Consider the following 14942-nt stretch of genomic DNA (forward strand, 5'->3'; position numbering starts at 1 on the left):
TTCCAGATCCAAAGATAGTTATATTCTTCGAAGTTAAGCAATCTTTTTTTTTATTTGTTTGACGAGGTTGTTGTTCCAGTAAGAACAAATCTGTGATAGAAACTTAGGTGTATTAAATTCTTGTTTTCATTATAGCAAGCAATGCTATTCGCTAGCAAAGTTTTTTTTCTTGGATTTACCAATTCATCTAGGTCTGTTTATTTTTTTGCTATTTAATAATGCGAGTCATATTTGTTTTTCTTTCCGTGTTTTAACTGAAGTCAACTCGAAGTCTTCAGTTCTCAGCAACTGAGATAAAAACGACTGGCAAGGAACAATTTACAGGAAACGACATTAAACGAGTTTTTCACTTCCCTGCCTTCAGGCGAGTACTCCTAAGAATAGTTACCAAGTCCTTCAAGCCTCTGTGTTAATTTTTTATTTTAAAGAGTCAGCAATTTTTTTTCTTTAATTAAACTACTATAGTATTTGCTAGTTTAAACTGAAAATGGAAGTATTCACATATCAACCTTTTGACCCACAACTGTCTTTAATTTATTCGTTTTCAGTTCTGTTTACTAAGTTAAGCAACTCTTTTAATAATGTGCTTGACGAAGCACAAGTTACAACATATTTGTCAAACAACTTACAAATTGAACTCCTATTTTCGTTATCGTTGCTAACTCTCATCTAGGACGAATTGGCCGACGACTTTCTTTTTATTCTTTTATTTTTTGGTCAATTAATGGAGTCACTTTTTTCAGTGTTTCCTGTTGGGTTTATGTGAATTTTTCACTAACTTCTTCTCAGCATGAGAGCAACTGAAAAAAGTAAAGCACAGAACAATACACAGGAAGAGGTACTAAAGAAAACTTTTGACTCCCCTGCCTCGGGGGTATTTCAAAATATAGTTGTCATTCATTTCTTCAACACGCTGTGTTTGTGTTGCTATATTTTAAAGTACGTACAAGCAATTCCTTCCTTAACAGCAGTTATATACTACCGGTAAGGTGGAAAATGAAGTCTTCACGACTGCAGCTCTTTAGTCCATAACTTTTTTAAAATTTTATTAGTCTTCAGTTCGTTTTTCTAAGTTAAGCAGCCCTTCTAATGTGTTTGACGAGGCACAAGTCACAACATATTTGTCACACAACCCACATGTTAAATTCCTATTTTCGTTATTAAACACGCTGTGCTATTCTATGACGGTTGTCGACCCTAATCTACGACGTCCGAATTGGTTAACGTCTTTCCTTTTATCCTGTTTTTTAGTAGTGGGAAGCCAGTTTTTCTGTTTTTCTACCGTGTTTATTGTGAATTCTACAGGAAATTTTTCTCAGCATGAAAATAAAGAAAAAGTAAAGCACGGAATAATTTACATGCAGGAAGAGATACTAAACGTTTCCCTCCCCCACCTCAAAACACACCCCTTATGATACAAACGTAGTTGCCATATCGTTCTGTCCGGTCCGCTTTGTTTATTTCCTTATCATGTTCTAGGACCCATTTGGTGTAAGCCTTCACGACTGAGCAGTCTTGTGACCCAAACATGCCGATTAAATTCTTTTACTATAAAAGCCAGAAGCCACTAGGGGAACTTATTTGATTAATTTTAACTATTTTTCTAAGTTAAACAATCTTTTTATTTGTTTGACAAAACAAATTTGGGAAATGACAAGCATCAAATTGCTATTTTCATTATAACACCAAATTCTATTCGCAGGAAAGATTTGTTGAGGGTCTCCCAGCGGGGCATATATACATGTTCAGTTGATCCCTTAAAAATTTCACTATTTCTCCCTTGTCCCTTAGTTCCCTAAAATGTCTTAATTGTCAGTCTTCCCTTTAATAGTAGAGACAACCCATCTTCCTTCAAATTAATACCCAAATATCGCTTGTTCTCTTGAAATAAATGATCATGTTAAATTGTTCCCCAAATCTCCTGAGAGACCTTCTTTGCTAACCTTTCTGTTTTTTCTGGACCGCGATAGAACTGGAGTCTCACACTTTTTTTGGTGTCATACTTTATTGCGCTCTTCGTGTTTAATGAGAATGTGAATCGTGCAGTTCTAATCCTTTCTGCATAGGTCATCGTATGAATGCGAGTGCAATTAAGGTTTTACACTACGAGTGATCACGAGAAGTGCAAATCCTTAATTGCTCGAGCTTTCATGAAATTACTCATTTATTATAGGACTGAGAAAGTTACCAACTTGCGAACGACAATTTACACTGTTGTACAAATTTGTCGGTTTTCAGCCAATAACAATGAAGTAATTTTCTCTGTCATATAATAACCATGCACTGGGAAACTACGAAAAACAACTAGAACAATTGACAGTGAATGAAACTCCAGATCTTTTTTGCCGTTGGTGCTGAATAGGACGAGAACATAGAGTACACTGCAGTAACTGTGAAGGGCCGCACAAAATAGTCCCCGGAGGGATTCCCATATAAAAAGGAAGGCTCGTGTGCTCGTCGGAAATTTTGAAAAGAACCCATAAGAAGACTACCAAGATCCCGTTTTGTGAGCGTGGCTTGAATGTTCTTTTTTTTTTTTTTTTTTTTTTTTCACTCCTACAACACTTAATCTCCTGTCATATTTTTGTCGGCTCAATACCCTAAAACGTACCACGAAAGTTCCAGCTGTACCGTGGACCTTTTGAAAAGGAGCACCGCCCCGAGAGGTGCTAAGACCGCTTTTTTTAACTCCTAAAATGTACAAAGAACATCCCCGTCCTTTTTGTAGTAGAGCCGTCCCTCGAACTGGTAACCCTCCTTCCACTGCTGATGTCGAACGCTTAATTGGATCGATCGTTTGTGTCCGCACTAATCAGTATTCCATGAACACACCGCATTGGATACATACGAAGTGGTGAATGACAAACCAGGGGGATAGCCCCGAGTTTATACATATATTTGTTGGAATCGTCCCATAATTGTTTTATCGGCTGAAATGGTTAATGGACACTTTTGAACGAGGTGATGGTATGCCAGTGAAAAAGCGGTAAAATTTGTGGCGTAGTTAACTCTATGTATGGTGAATGAAACGCGATAAACGGGCGAGACATTAATATTTTTTGCGAAGTGTTCCTCTGATTTTTCGGAGACATCTGCTCAAAGGTCGTCTGTATTGTAAAAAAAAAAAAAAAAAAATGCCGTTGTACGCGATAAACGATAAAGGTTTATGGGTGAATCCGAAGTAAATGAGTTGCTTAAATTTATATTCCTTTGGCATGTCAAATGAAGCAAGGGTTTAGTTGTCACTGAATAATTCAATTTCGGAGAAGATTAAATTTTTTTTGCGCGGCCTTGACACCCAGAAATTGTATAAAAGTATCTGGTTCATAATTTTACTAATTGTTAATGATAAACTTTTGCCAGTACTCATTTTCCATACACGCTCAAACTAAGGTGTACTGGCAGACTGAATGAGCCAATCAGAAAGCTTGAAGTGTATTATCTTAGGTCAAGAATTTAATTCGCTTCCTTTAAAACGCCTCCTCTCACTCTCACTCACTCATTTTTGCACGTCGCTAGGTAATCATGGTAAAACCGGTCCACTTGAGCTTCGCTAATTAGTAGACCGCATTTCGAGCAAGTCTTAATTTTGAGCCACTTTTGTACTTCCAAGTTTTCTAGTGCAATTAGTGCATCTTCTTTTTTTAAGCTACGCTAGAAATCCGAAAATTAATTATCAGGATACCGGAAAGTCACTGAAACAAGAAGTCTTTTTGCAATGTTCTTTGAAATTTATTTGTTTCCTAGCTGACACCGAAGTTTCAAATCTGTTGATATAAAGGCTTTGAAACACACTTAAGTAGTTTTTTTGTCAATACTATACTTATGTTCTTCTAAAAGTCTAGTTAATCAAGTGTAACGTGTTTACTGCTGAGCTTTTGGAACCTCTTCAATGAAAATCCGGGACATTGATTTGCAGCCTGTATGCGGGTTAGCAGTATTGTGGCCAGCGATACTCTTTCCAACCCAGAATCCCACTCGCACCTTTCCCTTGTGGATGTTATTACAATGACCTTCAATATGGCGGTGACGATGAAGATTGTGGTTCTTGCCGGTTCTCACGAAGTACATACCTTCAATGTTACCAGGAGAGCTGGACTCGGCACCATTGAACTTGAAATACCAACGACTGCAGCAGTTGTCACATCCACCTAGCCTGAGCTTACCAGCAAAGTAAACATGGAGGGCAGTGTCTGTGAAGTTCTTCATGAATTCACAGTTCTACAGGGATAAATACGATAAATGGATATTGCGGTATTATTACATCATCATCGAATATTAATCATATGAAAATAAATGTTAACTCCTACCTGGATGAGATCTTTATCTTTCCTATGGCAATTCAAAGAACTCAACTTGTAACCTTTTCGTCAATAAAATGTTATTTTCTGATAATAATAGTAATACTTTGAGAAGAAAGAGATGCGAAAACCTGGTCTTGACTAATTTCCTGTGGCCACCATGGTAATCAAATCGCTGCTACAAGGTCATGATGTTCTGCAGATCACCTTGCCGTTGTGTGGGTTTTCATTGGAGTAAAAAGTGGCATAAACTTGGCACTTGCCTGGATCACACTTGAGCTTTTGCCGTCCTCCTTTTTCCAGGTACATTCTTTCTAGTTCATGTGCGAGGAAAACTGAGGTGATCCTAGAGTTCCCCTCTCACCTTGCGCCCCTCGCTGTCCTTTTTGGCCGGCGGAGTCCTGAGCTCCAGGCTCTCCCTTCTCTCCCTTCGTTCCGTTTGCACCAGGTGATCCCTGGGGCCCAGTCTTTCCCGGGCTGCCCCGTTCTCCTTTGGCTCCGTCACGTCCATCACGGCCAGGGGTTCCATAGTAACCAGGCATGCCATGTGATAGTGAAAGTTTAAAGAAACCATTGGACTAGATTTACGCCAAGACCAAAAAAAAAAAAAAAAAAAAACAAGCAAAACCCAGAACAATTAACCCATAGAAATAATCGCATGAATTTACTGACTGGAATTAATTCCAATAAATTGACGCATAACAGGTTTTTGATTGCTTCTCTCACAAATGAAGAAAAGTGAAATGTAAATACAATAAACTAACTTTGTTTTCGATGGGTTTGCTGCTGCTGCTGTTGTTGTTGTCCTTCGCAGAGCTTAGGGTGATCAGGATTAACACCAGACAACATAACATGTTCGTCAGCATCGTAATTCTCTGACCTGGGAATAGGAATTGCGACATAGTACATGTAATCATCGACACAGCTTGAATTATTTTAGTTGAAATATTGCATTATGTCGCATCATCAGTTTTGCTTTTAGGCAAACTCAGTAATCTGCAAATGATTAATTAACCAGTATTATTTAACACCAGTTGTGGTTGAACGTTCAATTGCCGTAGTTCTCAAGTGATCTGTGCGATAACGAAAGCGACGTAAGAAGCAACCGTAGACCTGATTGGCTTTGCGCCATTTTCGTCCCAAACATTGATATATTTGAACAAGATAGATGAAAATGATTCTTCTCTTTTTAAACGCCAAAATACCTAAGTATGCTAAATTTGCTAGAGGACTGGTGTTCATACTCCTTGCTAATTTGGCGCAAACGACTTTCAGAAATATGGATATTCAGTTTGTTTATCTCTGTACACTAATTAAGAGCCATTTTTCTTTTTTCCCTTTATTAGATCTGCCGACCTGCTATTTTAACAGAATAGTTGCGTGTAAGTACTAAATTATTTACCTTTGACTTAACTCAGCGTTTACGTCGTTTGAGCGGGGACAGGAAGCTAAACGGTAGAACAGAAAAATGAAAGTTAGATTTAATATGCAAACCAACAAAGAATCCAAAAAAAGGAGATAAAAGAACTGTGAACGTACACCGTTGAGTTCTCCGAGTTAAAAAGCCGAAACCCTAAGCTGGTCTTCTCAGCTTTGAAATAACTTCGCTGTTTCTTATTTGCTCTTTTTGTTTGTTGAGATATTGATTCTCGTCAACACAAGTTTGTGAAACAACACATACTACGTAGTTAATCATTTATCTTTTCTAACACGCAATGTAATTTGTGACGATTACTTAAAACATCACTTTGTCCAACACTATGAAGCCTTCCATTCTTGCCTCGTTTGTTAATGCTGTAAGGCAATTTCAAACAAACCAAAGCCGTCCTAAAGTCACTTTTTGATGCAAACGATGACAAATGCTAGCATCCTTAAGTAAAGTAAAGTAAAATCCTTTATTTAAAACACGATTATTGTTTAAGCACTGCATGCTTGATTGGCAAAAAATAATTAAATACATCATTAGTCCTTAAAATCGAAGTATAACAAAGAGTCAAGTTCATTTGAACATTACGAGTTACTATTTTCGGTTTCAAGCGAGCTTCTTCCGTCAGTATTTCAAGCAGATGTGTTGATAATGCCAGACGAATCCAGAATTTCCAAATAAGAGACTTTTTCTCTTTATTGGTATAACTTGAGCTCTAAATTACAGGGCATGATAGAAATTACCTTCCCGGCATATAAATGTATTAGACTTAGATCTGAAACCAAAACATTAACAAGCCTAAACTAATGAGTGCATTGAGACACTGGCTCAGTTGACTTCACTGTCCCTTTGGAAAATTACCCGTCATTGAAAGCAAAAGAGCGTATTTTTGGTTTACTTTGAAAATTGAAATTTCTTTCTCAGTGTTACAGTTGCCATATTGTAAGTTGTACTGAATCGATTTGCCTCTCGATTGCCCAGAAGAAGGGTAAACCGCCACGTCACAGCACATAATAATGAGTTGAATGCCGTACCATACGTATGAATCACAAGGACACCCTATGGATATACATTTAGTGATTTGAATACCACGAGTCTCCAAAAACAAAACAATCATGTTCAGCTTAATGATTTATTTCGTCTCACTTTCGGTACAATTGTGTTTTCGATATTGTCTGAAATCGAAAACCGCCCATCCTGAGAAGCAACAACTTATCTGGTTATGAAGTTGTATACTCGAGAATTGTGTTCTCTTATTGCCTTAAAACTGTAATTTTTTGCAGTACCACTCAAGTCGGACCCAAGTCGGCCATGGCACTTTCGCGGTGTTCTCAAATTGAAAATCACAATCAAAATGTGCTGCACGTGGCAAACACTAGTCCTAACTGATCGATCCTGATAGCAAACTAAGCGTAGGATTGTGCTGTAATTACGGGTTATCATCATGCCACTAACACAGCAATTAAAATAGTCTGGCTTGTTTGGTTTCGATGTATGGACCTGATAATTAACAAACTATAGAGACATACAGTTAAAGCTATGAAAAATTATTGAGAATTGGTTGGTTGACCCGGTATCAACAACAAAATTCACTACACGAGAGAATGCGAAGAGCTTCAAAACGTGTTGTATGCGAGACCATGGCAAAACGTGTTTATATATGAATTGTTTATTTTTTACACCCACTCGGCAAGTTGGCATTTAACGACCAAAGAAAACGCACTTAAGGGAGGCAATAGTTGATATTACCTGTAAACGTTTTCTGCAGTCTTTTGTAAATTGATATATATGGGCCGGGGGCATCGAAATGCAAGCGAGGAACTTTTTCCTTCATATTGGTTTTACTGTATAACTACTACGCACTCTAAGATCTTGTTGTTTCCAGTTCGTTATTGACTAAATAACCCATTGTTTTCAATAGTTCATTACTGATATTTCTGCCAAATTGCTTATGTTCATAATTCTTCTCTACATTCAATTATAGAGGAGAGTTTTGGTTTTGTGTGCTTTTTAAACGTCGGAAATGTCCAAATGGAGAACAACGTGCATTGACGAACAAACTTTGTTTATACTATTAATAGCCGTTTTTCATATTCTCTAATTACTCAGTTTTGACCACTTAATAATGATTAGTTGATATGACTTTTATAAGCATTTGTAATCGCAACTTGAACAATATTTTGGGGACCAAATAAAAGCAAACCTTCCTCCTACAATTTAAATCGGTTTTGGGTTGTGATTATAGTTCTGCAACAAAACAACACGATAAATTTGGAAATTCTCCGATTGAAAAAAAAATTATCTCCACGTATAATTTTACCAATCCTGCACCTTCTTCAGAGCTTTTTAATCACTGCTGCACGCAGTACATAAGCAGCCAGCTAAACGACGTCGAATGAAGCGTTACATATAATGCTATCGTCCATAATCCATCAAATATTTTCGCTCGCGCGCGATTCACAGGGTTAAACGCGTTACGTGGCTGAATATCCCCAGCTAAAACTGGGGAATATCCGAGGGATATTCTCCAATTTTTAAAACCTCGCCTGTTGCGAAAAATATTTGAAAATGTTCAGTCCTCGCGTGTTGCGAAAAATATTTGGAAATGTTTTCCTCGAGCTACGCACTCGGAAAACTGTGAACTTTTCGGAACAGATAATGTCCGCGGACAAATATCCGAGCATATTTTAGTGCCAAATGGAGACTATTGGTTATATAGACTTTTATACTTATCAGGAAGTCTTAGAAGCGAGAGAAACGCTTGAGAGGGGAATCTTTACTCACATTTAATTAGAGTTTAAATATGTCAAGTACATCCTCGCTTGACGTTCAATAAGTCAATATTTTGGCGAATATTCATTTTTAAATGACACTGCGTTTGTTCGTCGAAGCTGAAAATAGAATCTGAAGAAAGTTTTTTTTTTATTAAAGGACAACTGTGTGAGTCAACATACAACATATGATCAACATAATCATACGGATAATGTAAAGGGCTCAATGCAAATATCTCATTACATTATATCAATGTTAACCAATGCAATTTCCTCACAATGCACTATACTCTACTGTTATCGTGAAGTTTCACCGAGAGCTGAATTTTTTTTTTCTGAGAAATCCCGCCGTCGGCGTTTATCAGTAAGTGTTAGGTTTTATACATGTATCATGTCAACTGTGGTCAGTGCCTCGAGGGCGCCTTGGTTGGGCTTTAGAAATTGACTTTACTTTCCAATAAATAGAAATGTTCGACCTCTGACTGTCTGAAGAGCTAATTGGGACCGATTTGGGGCAAAACTGTCGATAAATGTGTCGGTAAAAAGGAGGGAAAAAGTGATCTTCCGAGCTTCGCATTGATTTTCTGTCTAGTTTGCATGTGAATCAGTTTTGTTAAGTGCTTTTATATTAGTATTGGAAAAAGGAAATCGACACATTTTTCATAGTCTGCAATCTTGAAGGCCATAGAAATGACGACTAATAGCTAATTACAACCAGCATAAACGTCTCTGAATGATCGGCATGGCATGATTGCGTCAAGGGAGAGGTCGAGGTAGTCACTGGAGGGCGTAACTCATTCAGGGAATTAGGCCTCTGGCTCAGTCCCACTTGCCACACCGATTTTGCTCGTGTTCACCTTGAATCAACTTTCAAATGTTCTTTACTGACCAGCATAAGATTTACATGTAACCCTTTATTAATCAGTGCAGAAAATTTCCTCGGCATTATAAAGTTTGAAACGTAGCCAAACGAAACTTCACAAACAAATTTAATATACAGCTTCTTTTTGCTTTTATATGTCCGTGGCGATATACTACTCAAACTAATATTTTTACCTCGATTAATTGGATTAAACACTGGCCTCCATTATACCGTTGAGTTTACAATTTCTGTTTCAGTAGCAGTTCAGTGTTAAGAATTGTAATAAGTTTAGTTGCAATTAAAAGCTGTAATAAGATTCAAATGTTTTCTCGCCCGCGTTTCACAACGAATGCTGTTAAGTCTGTGGAGGTGGTACTTCTTCCACGTAAATCCGGGACACTGAGTTCCAGCCTGTGTATGCATCAGCGGATCCGTAGCCAGCACAGTCACCGACCCACAATTCCACGCGCACGACACCTTTGGGTACTTTCTCGCACACGCCTTCGATTTGCCGCACGCGGTGTAAATCTTTCTTGGCGCCGTTTCCGTGTACCATGTAAACCACTCCATCAATTGCCGCGGGGGCAGAGCACTCGGCACCATTGAATTTGAAATACCATCGTCTGCAGCATGCATGGCAGTTATAGATGCGAAGAGGACCATTCCAGAAAACACGCAACCCTGTACGGTCTGATATCTTATTGAAAATACATTCCTGAAAATATAGATCATAAAAACATGTTATAAATTCAGCACCATACGCGTTCGTGGCGAATGGCGCATCAGAGCGGCGCTTATCTCTGGTTTCTGTAGCATGAAGTGACTAGCCGTATTCGAGTTTGACTCATCACATCATCACGAGTTCGACCCATCACTGACCACATCGGTTCGCCGTCGTTTGTCGTTTTGCCGTTTCGTCGTTTCGTTATGGTATTTCATCGTTTCGATGTGGCGTATCATCGTTTCGACTCGTCCACTCAGCGAGGCTACAATTCGACTTACATTATACAGCCCCGTAAACGTTATTTTACTTTCTAGTCCTCTCACACCAGAGAGAATTTGAAAAACACCACAAGAGAACCTGGTCTCTTACGATATCAGAAGGCTACAAAGTACATGTATGCGAGAAACACTACAAATAAAACGTATTCCAATACAACATCAAACCGAAATTTCGATATTTACCTTGATGAGTCCAGTATCGATGCCATTATTGAGACTGGTAAACACGCACTGCTTCCAGTTACGACCGTAGGGCCCTGGATGTCCTCGGGGGCCGGGAGGGCCTGGAACTCCCACATTGCCTGAATCACCCTTGCTCCCTGGCGGGCCCGCAGGACCCGAAGACCCTTGGGGCCCCTGAATGCCGGGTGATCCAGCAGCACCCGCCGGTCCGGCGGATCCTTGAATTCCAGGGATACCTGGGATTCCGGGTGCACAGCAACAGCTGTTGCAATCTTTACAGTGTCCATCTGGCGGTTTTACGGAAGGCCTCTAAAGTTAAAAAAGGCTAAAAAGATCAGTAAGCAAATTTTACGGTGAATTAAAGTAGTTATTTTTTTCTGGAACATGATCTTGAAATTCACTATCCTACTTGTAGCCTTGCCTCCCCCCACCTCCAGGAAAAGTGTTTTTCGTCGCGGGGGTAGGTACGCCTACATAAACTTACCGGTTCTCCAGGGCTTTGTTGTTGCTCAGAGCCCGGCAGCAGAAACACAACAACAAGGATAAGTTGAATGAATGACATCTTTGTCAAGAGATAATCCCTGTGGAGAGGAAGAGATGTTCTTTTTCTTACTTTTTTTTCGACCATTTAACCCTTTGAATACCAAACTTTCGCCAAAAATAATACCGTTTTTAACCGTTTAGTCGGGTTTTTTAGCTGCCATGACGCTAAATAAGCCTAAGTTTTGCTAAGAAGGCTTTTTTTTAACTAAAAGGAGAGATTTTTCGAGAATTAGGTACAAAATTGAGCAAAATTTCAATTCCGGGCATGCGCGTAAGCCAAAATTTGGACAAGTGCTAGTTTGTCGAGATCTCTTTTGTGTGCTGTTATCTTATTTTATCGTTTTAATCGACCGACCAACTCTCCTTTTAGCTTTCAGTATTTCACGCTGTGTCAATAACTACAGTTTTAAAAAGCTGAGCCGTCAGGGTCAGAGAATTGATCATGAGATATTTGTTAATTTCCACTAAATTTCACAATGCGATTCACATTGTCATAAAGGTTTCAAGAAATAATCATTAGAGCTTTTCCGCAAAAAGAACCTTGAAAACGCAAATATGCATTTGACCATCTTAGACATGAAAATGAGATGGCTATTCACGGCTTCTCTTTCAAGAAAGAGTCGTACGCCCAGAAGTAAAGAGGCGTAATTTTGCTGTATATTTTATTTACCTCGCTGCGTTCGCAAATACCTTAGGAAACCAGATAAATTTTAAAAGCAAATTGTTGCTTCTCAGATAAAGAAGATTTTTAGAAAATCATTGTAATAAGACTAACGATTCGATCCAACGTTCTTTATTTACATGATAGCTTTTTCGAGACTGTTCCTTCTTCGCTACAGGTCTCCGAATAAGGAAATATGGCGTTCAGTAAGAAATATGCACAATTCTAGGTCAGCTCCTTGAAGGTTTTGACATGAAGTAACATGTATTTCTTTTAGGTGTTTAATTAGGTTGCTTTGTATTAGTTCCCATTGGGATAATCAGGCCTTTATATACCACTGCTTGTAAATATCAAACCACTTGACGCCGACCAGTTTACTCGAGGCTGTTTTGTCCTTAATGTTTATATCGTTGTTTAAAATAGCGTGTGACATTTTCTTATATTCTTTGGCTTGTAACCTGTATTCAGCGTGTCTCAGATTCTTGTAAATAAACTCGATCATTGCTGGCGGCTCCCTCCACTATTTGTCGTATTACTTGTCTCCTCTACTTATAATAGAAATGCTTTCTACTCGGCTGAGCGAAGCGAAAAAGAATAGAAAGGCCCTTATAATCGAACGGGCAGGGAATTTACATGCACGATGTCATAATGGATACATTTGCATCTTTAAGGTTGTTGAGCGGAAAAACTCTAATATGTGCATATCACCACTGTATTGAAAATATGTCTTTGTTCATTTTGTTTCACTTCTCGCCTGTATGTTTAGTGTGATATTATTCTCAAACCAGATAAACGTGCCAATTAATAAAGTAAGCCCGTGTAAAAAAATCAATGGCCCCATTGATTATCTTGCTTTGCAGGTAAAGGCTCTTTAGGCATGTCGATCTAAAGTTCTTTGAAGATAAGAGGTTGACGCTGGAAACAATATTTATCGATGGAGTGATATTTCGAGTATAATATGGATCCAACTTGTTCAAGTACTCGCCCTCGAAAAAAAGCACGCGTTATAATCTTCGCACATTAATTTTGTTTGTCATTTCGTTAGTTTGTTCCATATTCTTTGTCATGACATCTTTTTAACTTCGACGTCATTGATTGAATTTGGCTAGATCGGACTAGCACACTGTAGTAGTTTTTCGTTCTGTGTTAGTTAAAAGGTGTAGCTGGTTGCATGCAATGTTATCACGCGAACATGATTGAGGCACACCCATGAAAAACAATTGACCACTTTGTGAAATCGATTTTACGCTTAGCATTTTTGCAGGCGAGCTTGCATAGCTGTACTAGATTGTTATAGCCTCTGTGACGGTCGATCATTCTGCCAAAATTACCTCAAAATCTTTGGAATTCAAGCTTCATGCTTGGTAATCCGAAGCTTGGTACTTGAGTGCCGTTTAATTAAATAAAGGAAAACGTGGATTTAATACCATTGCGGCAATCTCTTGTAATTTAACGTTCACGACGTATGATTTGTATACTAGTCCTGTTTGCGAGTACGCAGTATTTGAGGTCCGAACACACAGAGCCGAATTAAGTGATACAAACACAATCTTGTACCTTACCCAATACTTCTGTTCCACCTTTCGCTAGCCTGCTGCGCCAGTGATCATGGACTGTGCTACTGCTTAGCTCAGCAGCAGGTAACGTTTTATAGTCTCACCGACCAATCAAATGACAGCAATATGATTGGTCAAACGATATCAATCATAATATTAATTCTGATCTGTATCGCGTTTATCTAGGTAATGGTAATTTTTCTCTTTTATTAAATTCAAGTGATGCACTTCTTAGAAGACTTCCGCAGTCAATTCCAAGAAGAGCCAAAGTATAGCTGGAATGCGCCATAAAAATGCACGATTCGCCTAAGGATTGTCATGCAGTGCTTAATTACGTCTCAAAGGAATAGCTTGTTTAGAAGTATATTTATTCCGTAACACTTGATTATGTAATTTGTATTCTTTCATTACGTAACCAGTTCTGTTGTATACTTTTGCAATTAGTCCTCATCCAGTAGTTTTCTTTTCGATCCTTTGGTTGTAACAACTTGCCTTTATTATTATTATCATTATTATTATCATTATCATTATCGTTATTATTATTATTATTATTATTATCATTATTATTATGTTTAGGATTTTGGGGTTGTAAGAGTTGAGAGGGTTTTCTGTGAGTTGTAGTGTATTAGCAAGCGAAGTCAGAAAGCGGGGAAAAAACGTTTAGAAGCACATTCGTTACTGAGAAGTCTTCAGCAAAGGCTCCTTAAATTTATGAAATAGAGTCATTTGCCAGGGAAACTCGAGTGAAAAATAGCTAGCCATAGTAGTCGAAGAACAAGTGGAAAGGGCTGCCAGTGAGTCATTATTTGCTCCGCGAAGCAGTGAAGTAAACCGGAGAACTGATGTAAACTGGAGAGCTGAAGTAAACCGGAGTAAAAAGTAAACGGGAAAAGAAGTAAGTTGGAGAGAGGAAGTGGTAAACAGGTTTGGTTCGTTGTGTGGATATTGCATGTTGGTGGTTCGTTGTTGTGGACAAGAAGAAGTACAAGGACAAGGCGAGCTCTTGAATTGAACTACTCAAAACACAGTTTAAATTTAAGGGAATGACCGGTAAATAGATTAGATATATTAAGTTTTTAATTTGTTTCCTATTGTTAGAGTGATACTATTTATATTGTTATTTTAGTATAGCTTTCGTAATAACTGGTTGTGGTTTTGTTCAGTTTTAACCCCTGAGGAGAACAGCTTTTTCCCCCCCCCCAAATCAGCAAATAAATACTCTCTGCCTACATGCATATGCAATAAATCATTTGAAAGCTACTGATCAGCCTACATCAGAATTGACATCAGCAGCTAATGAAGGATCGGTAGTCATTTTGAGAGAAATTTTTTTAAAATGTGAAACAAGTTTTGCATTCCATGTGCATCTCGAAACAGAAACTGGAAAATTGTTAGTGTGGTCAACCGTGTCTTAGATAGAGGTATCACAAAGTTTTGACTTCGATGAGAAGATTTTTACAAGACAATTTTTGTGACAAAAATTCATTGAAATCTCTCGAAATTTCACAAAATTATGACGTTGCGTGCCATCTACTCAAAACGTTTCTCGAGACGTTGTTTTCAAGGTCATGATTTGCATCCTCGAGTAAGATTTTTGAGCACTCTTTTAGCTATGTCTTTTTCCCTCAATTTTTTTT

The 14942-nt window shown here is 38.3% G+C and overlaps 1 protein-coding gene across 1 annotated transcript; it reads right to left on the bottom strand.

Annotated features, from left to right (window-relative positions):
- Nucleotides 1-9392: 9392 nt before the first annotated feature.
- Nucleotides 9393-13403, bottom strand: LOC145466511 (collagen triple helix repeat-containing protein 1-like). The gene is made up of 4 exons (XM_081450238.1): nucleotides 13312-13403; nucleotides 11030-11126; nucleotides 10546-10854; nucleotides 9393-10075 (listed from the first exon to the last, which is right to left on the bottom strand). Exons 2-4 carry the CDS (start codon nucleotides 11105-11107, stop codon nucleotides 9716-9718), a joined length of 747 nt encoding a protein of 248 aa, XP_081306364.1. The 5' UTR covers nucleotides 11108-11126; nucleotides 13312-13403; the 3' UTR covers nucleotides 9393-9715.
- Nucleotides 13404-14942: the final 1539 nt, after the last annotated feature.

Source organism: Orbicella franksi, chromosome 13 (assembly GCF_964199315.1).
Source record: "Orbicella franksi chromosome 13, jaOrbFran1.1, whole genome shotgun sequence".
In the NCBI taxonomy this organism is placed as follows: Eukaryota; Metazoa; Cnidaria; class Anthozoa; order Scleractinia; family Merulinidae; genus Orbicella; species Orbicella franksi.

What these genes read in the sequence shown, in the direction of transcription:
- LOC145466511 (XM_081450238.1), bottom strand. Translation starts at nt 11,107, where the DNA reads ATGTCATTCATTCAACTTATCCTTGTTGTTGTGTTTCTGCTGCCGGGC. An exon ending in AACAAAGCCCTGGAGAACCG is followed by an intron (nt 10,855 to 11,029) that starts GTAAGTTTATGT and finishes TTTTAACTTTAG; the next exon opens with AGGCCTTCCGTAAAACCGCC. An exon ending in TCGATACTGGACTCATCAAG is followed by an intron (nt 10,076 to 10,545) that starts GTAAATATCGAA and finishes CTATATTTTCAG; the next exon opens with GAATGTATTTTCAATAAGAT.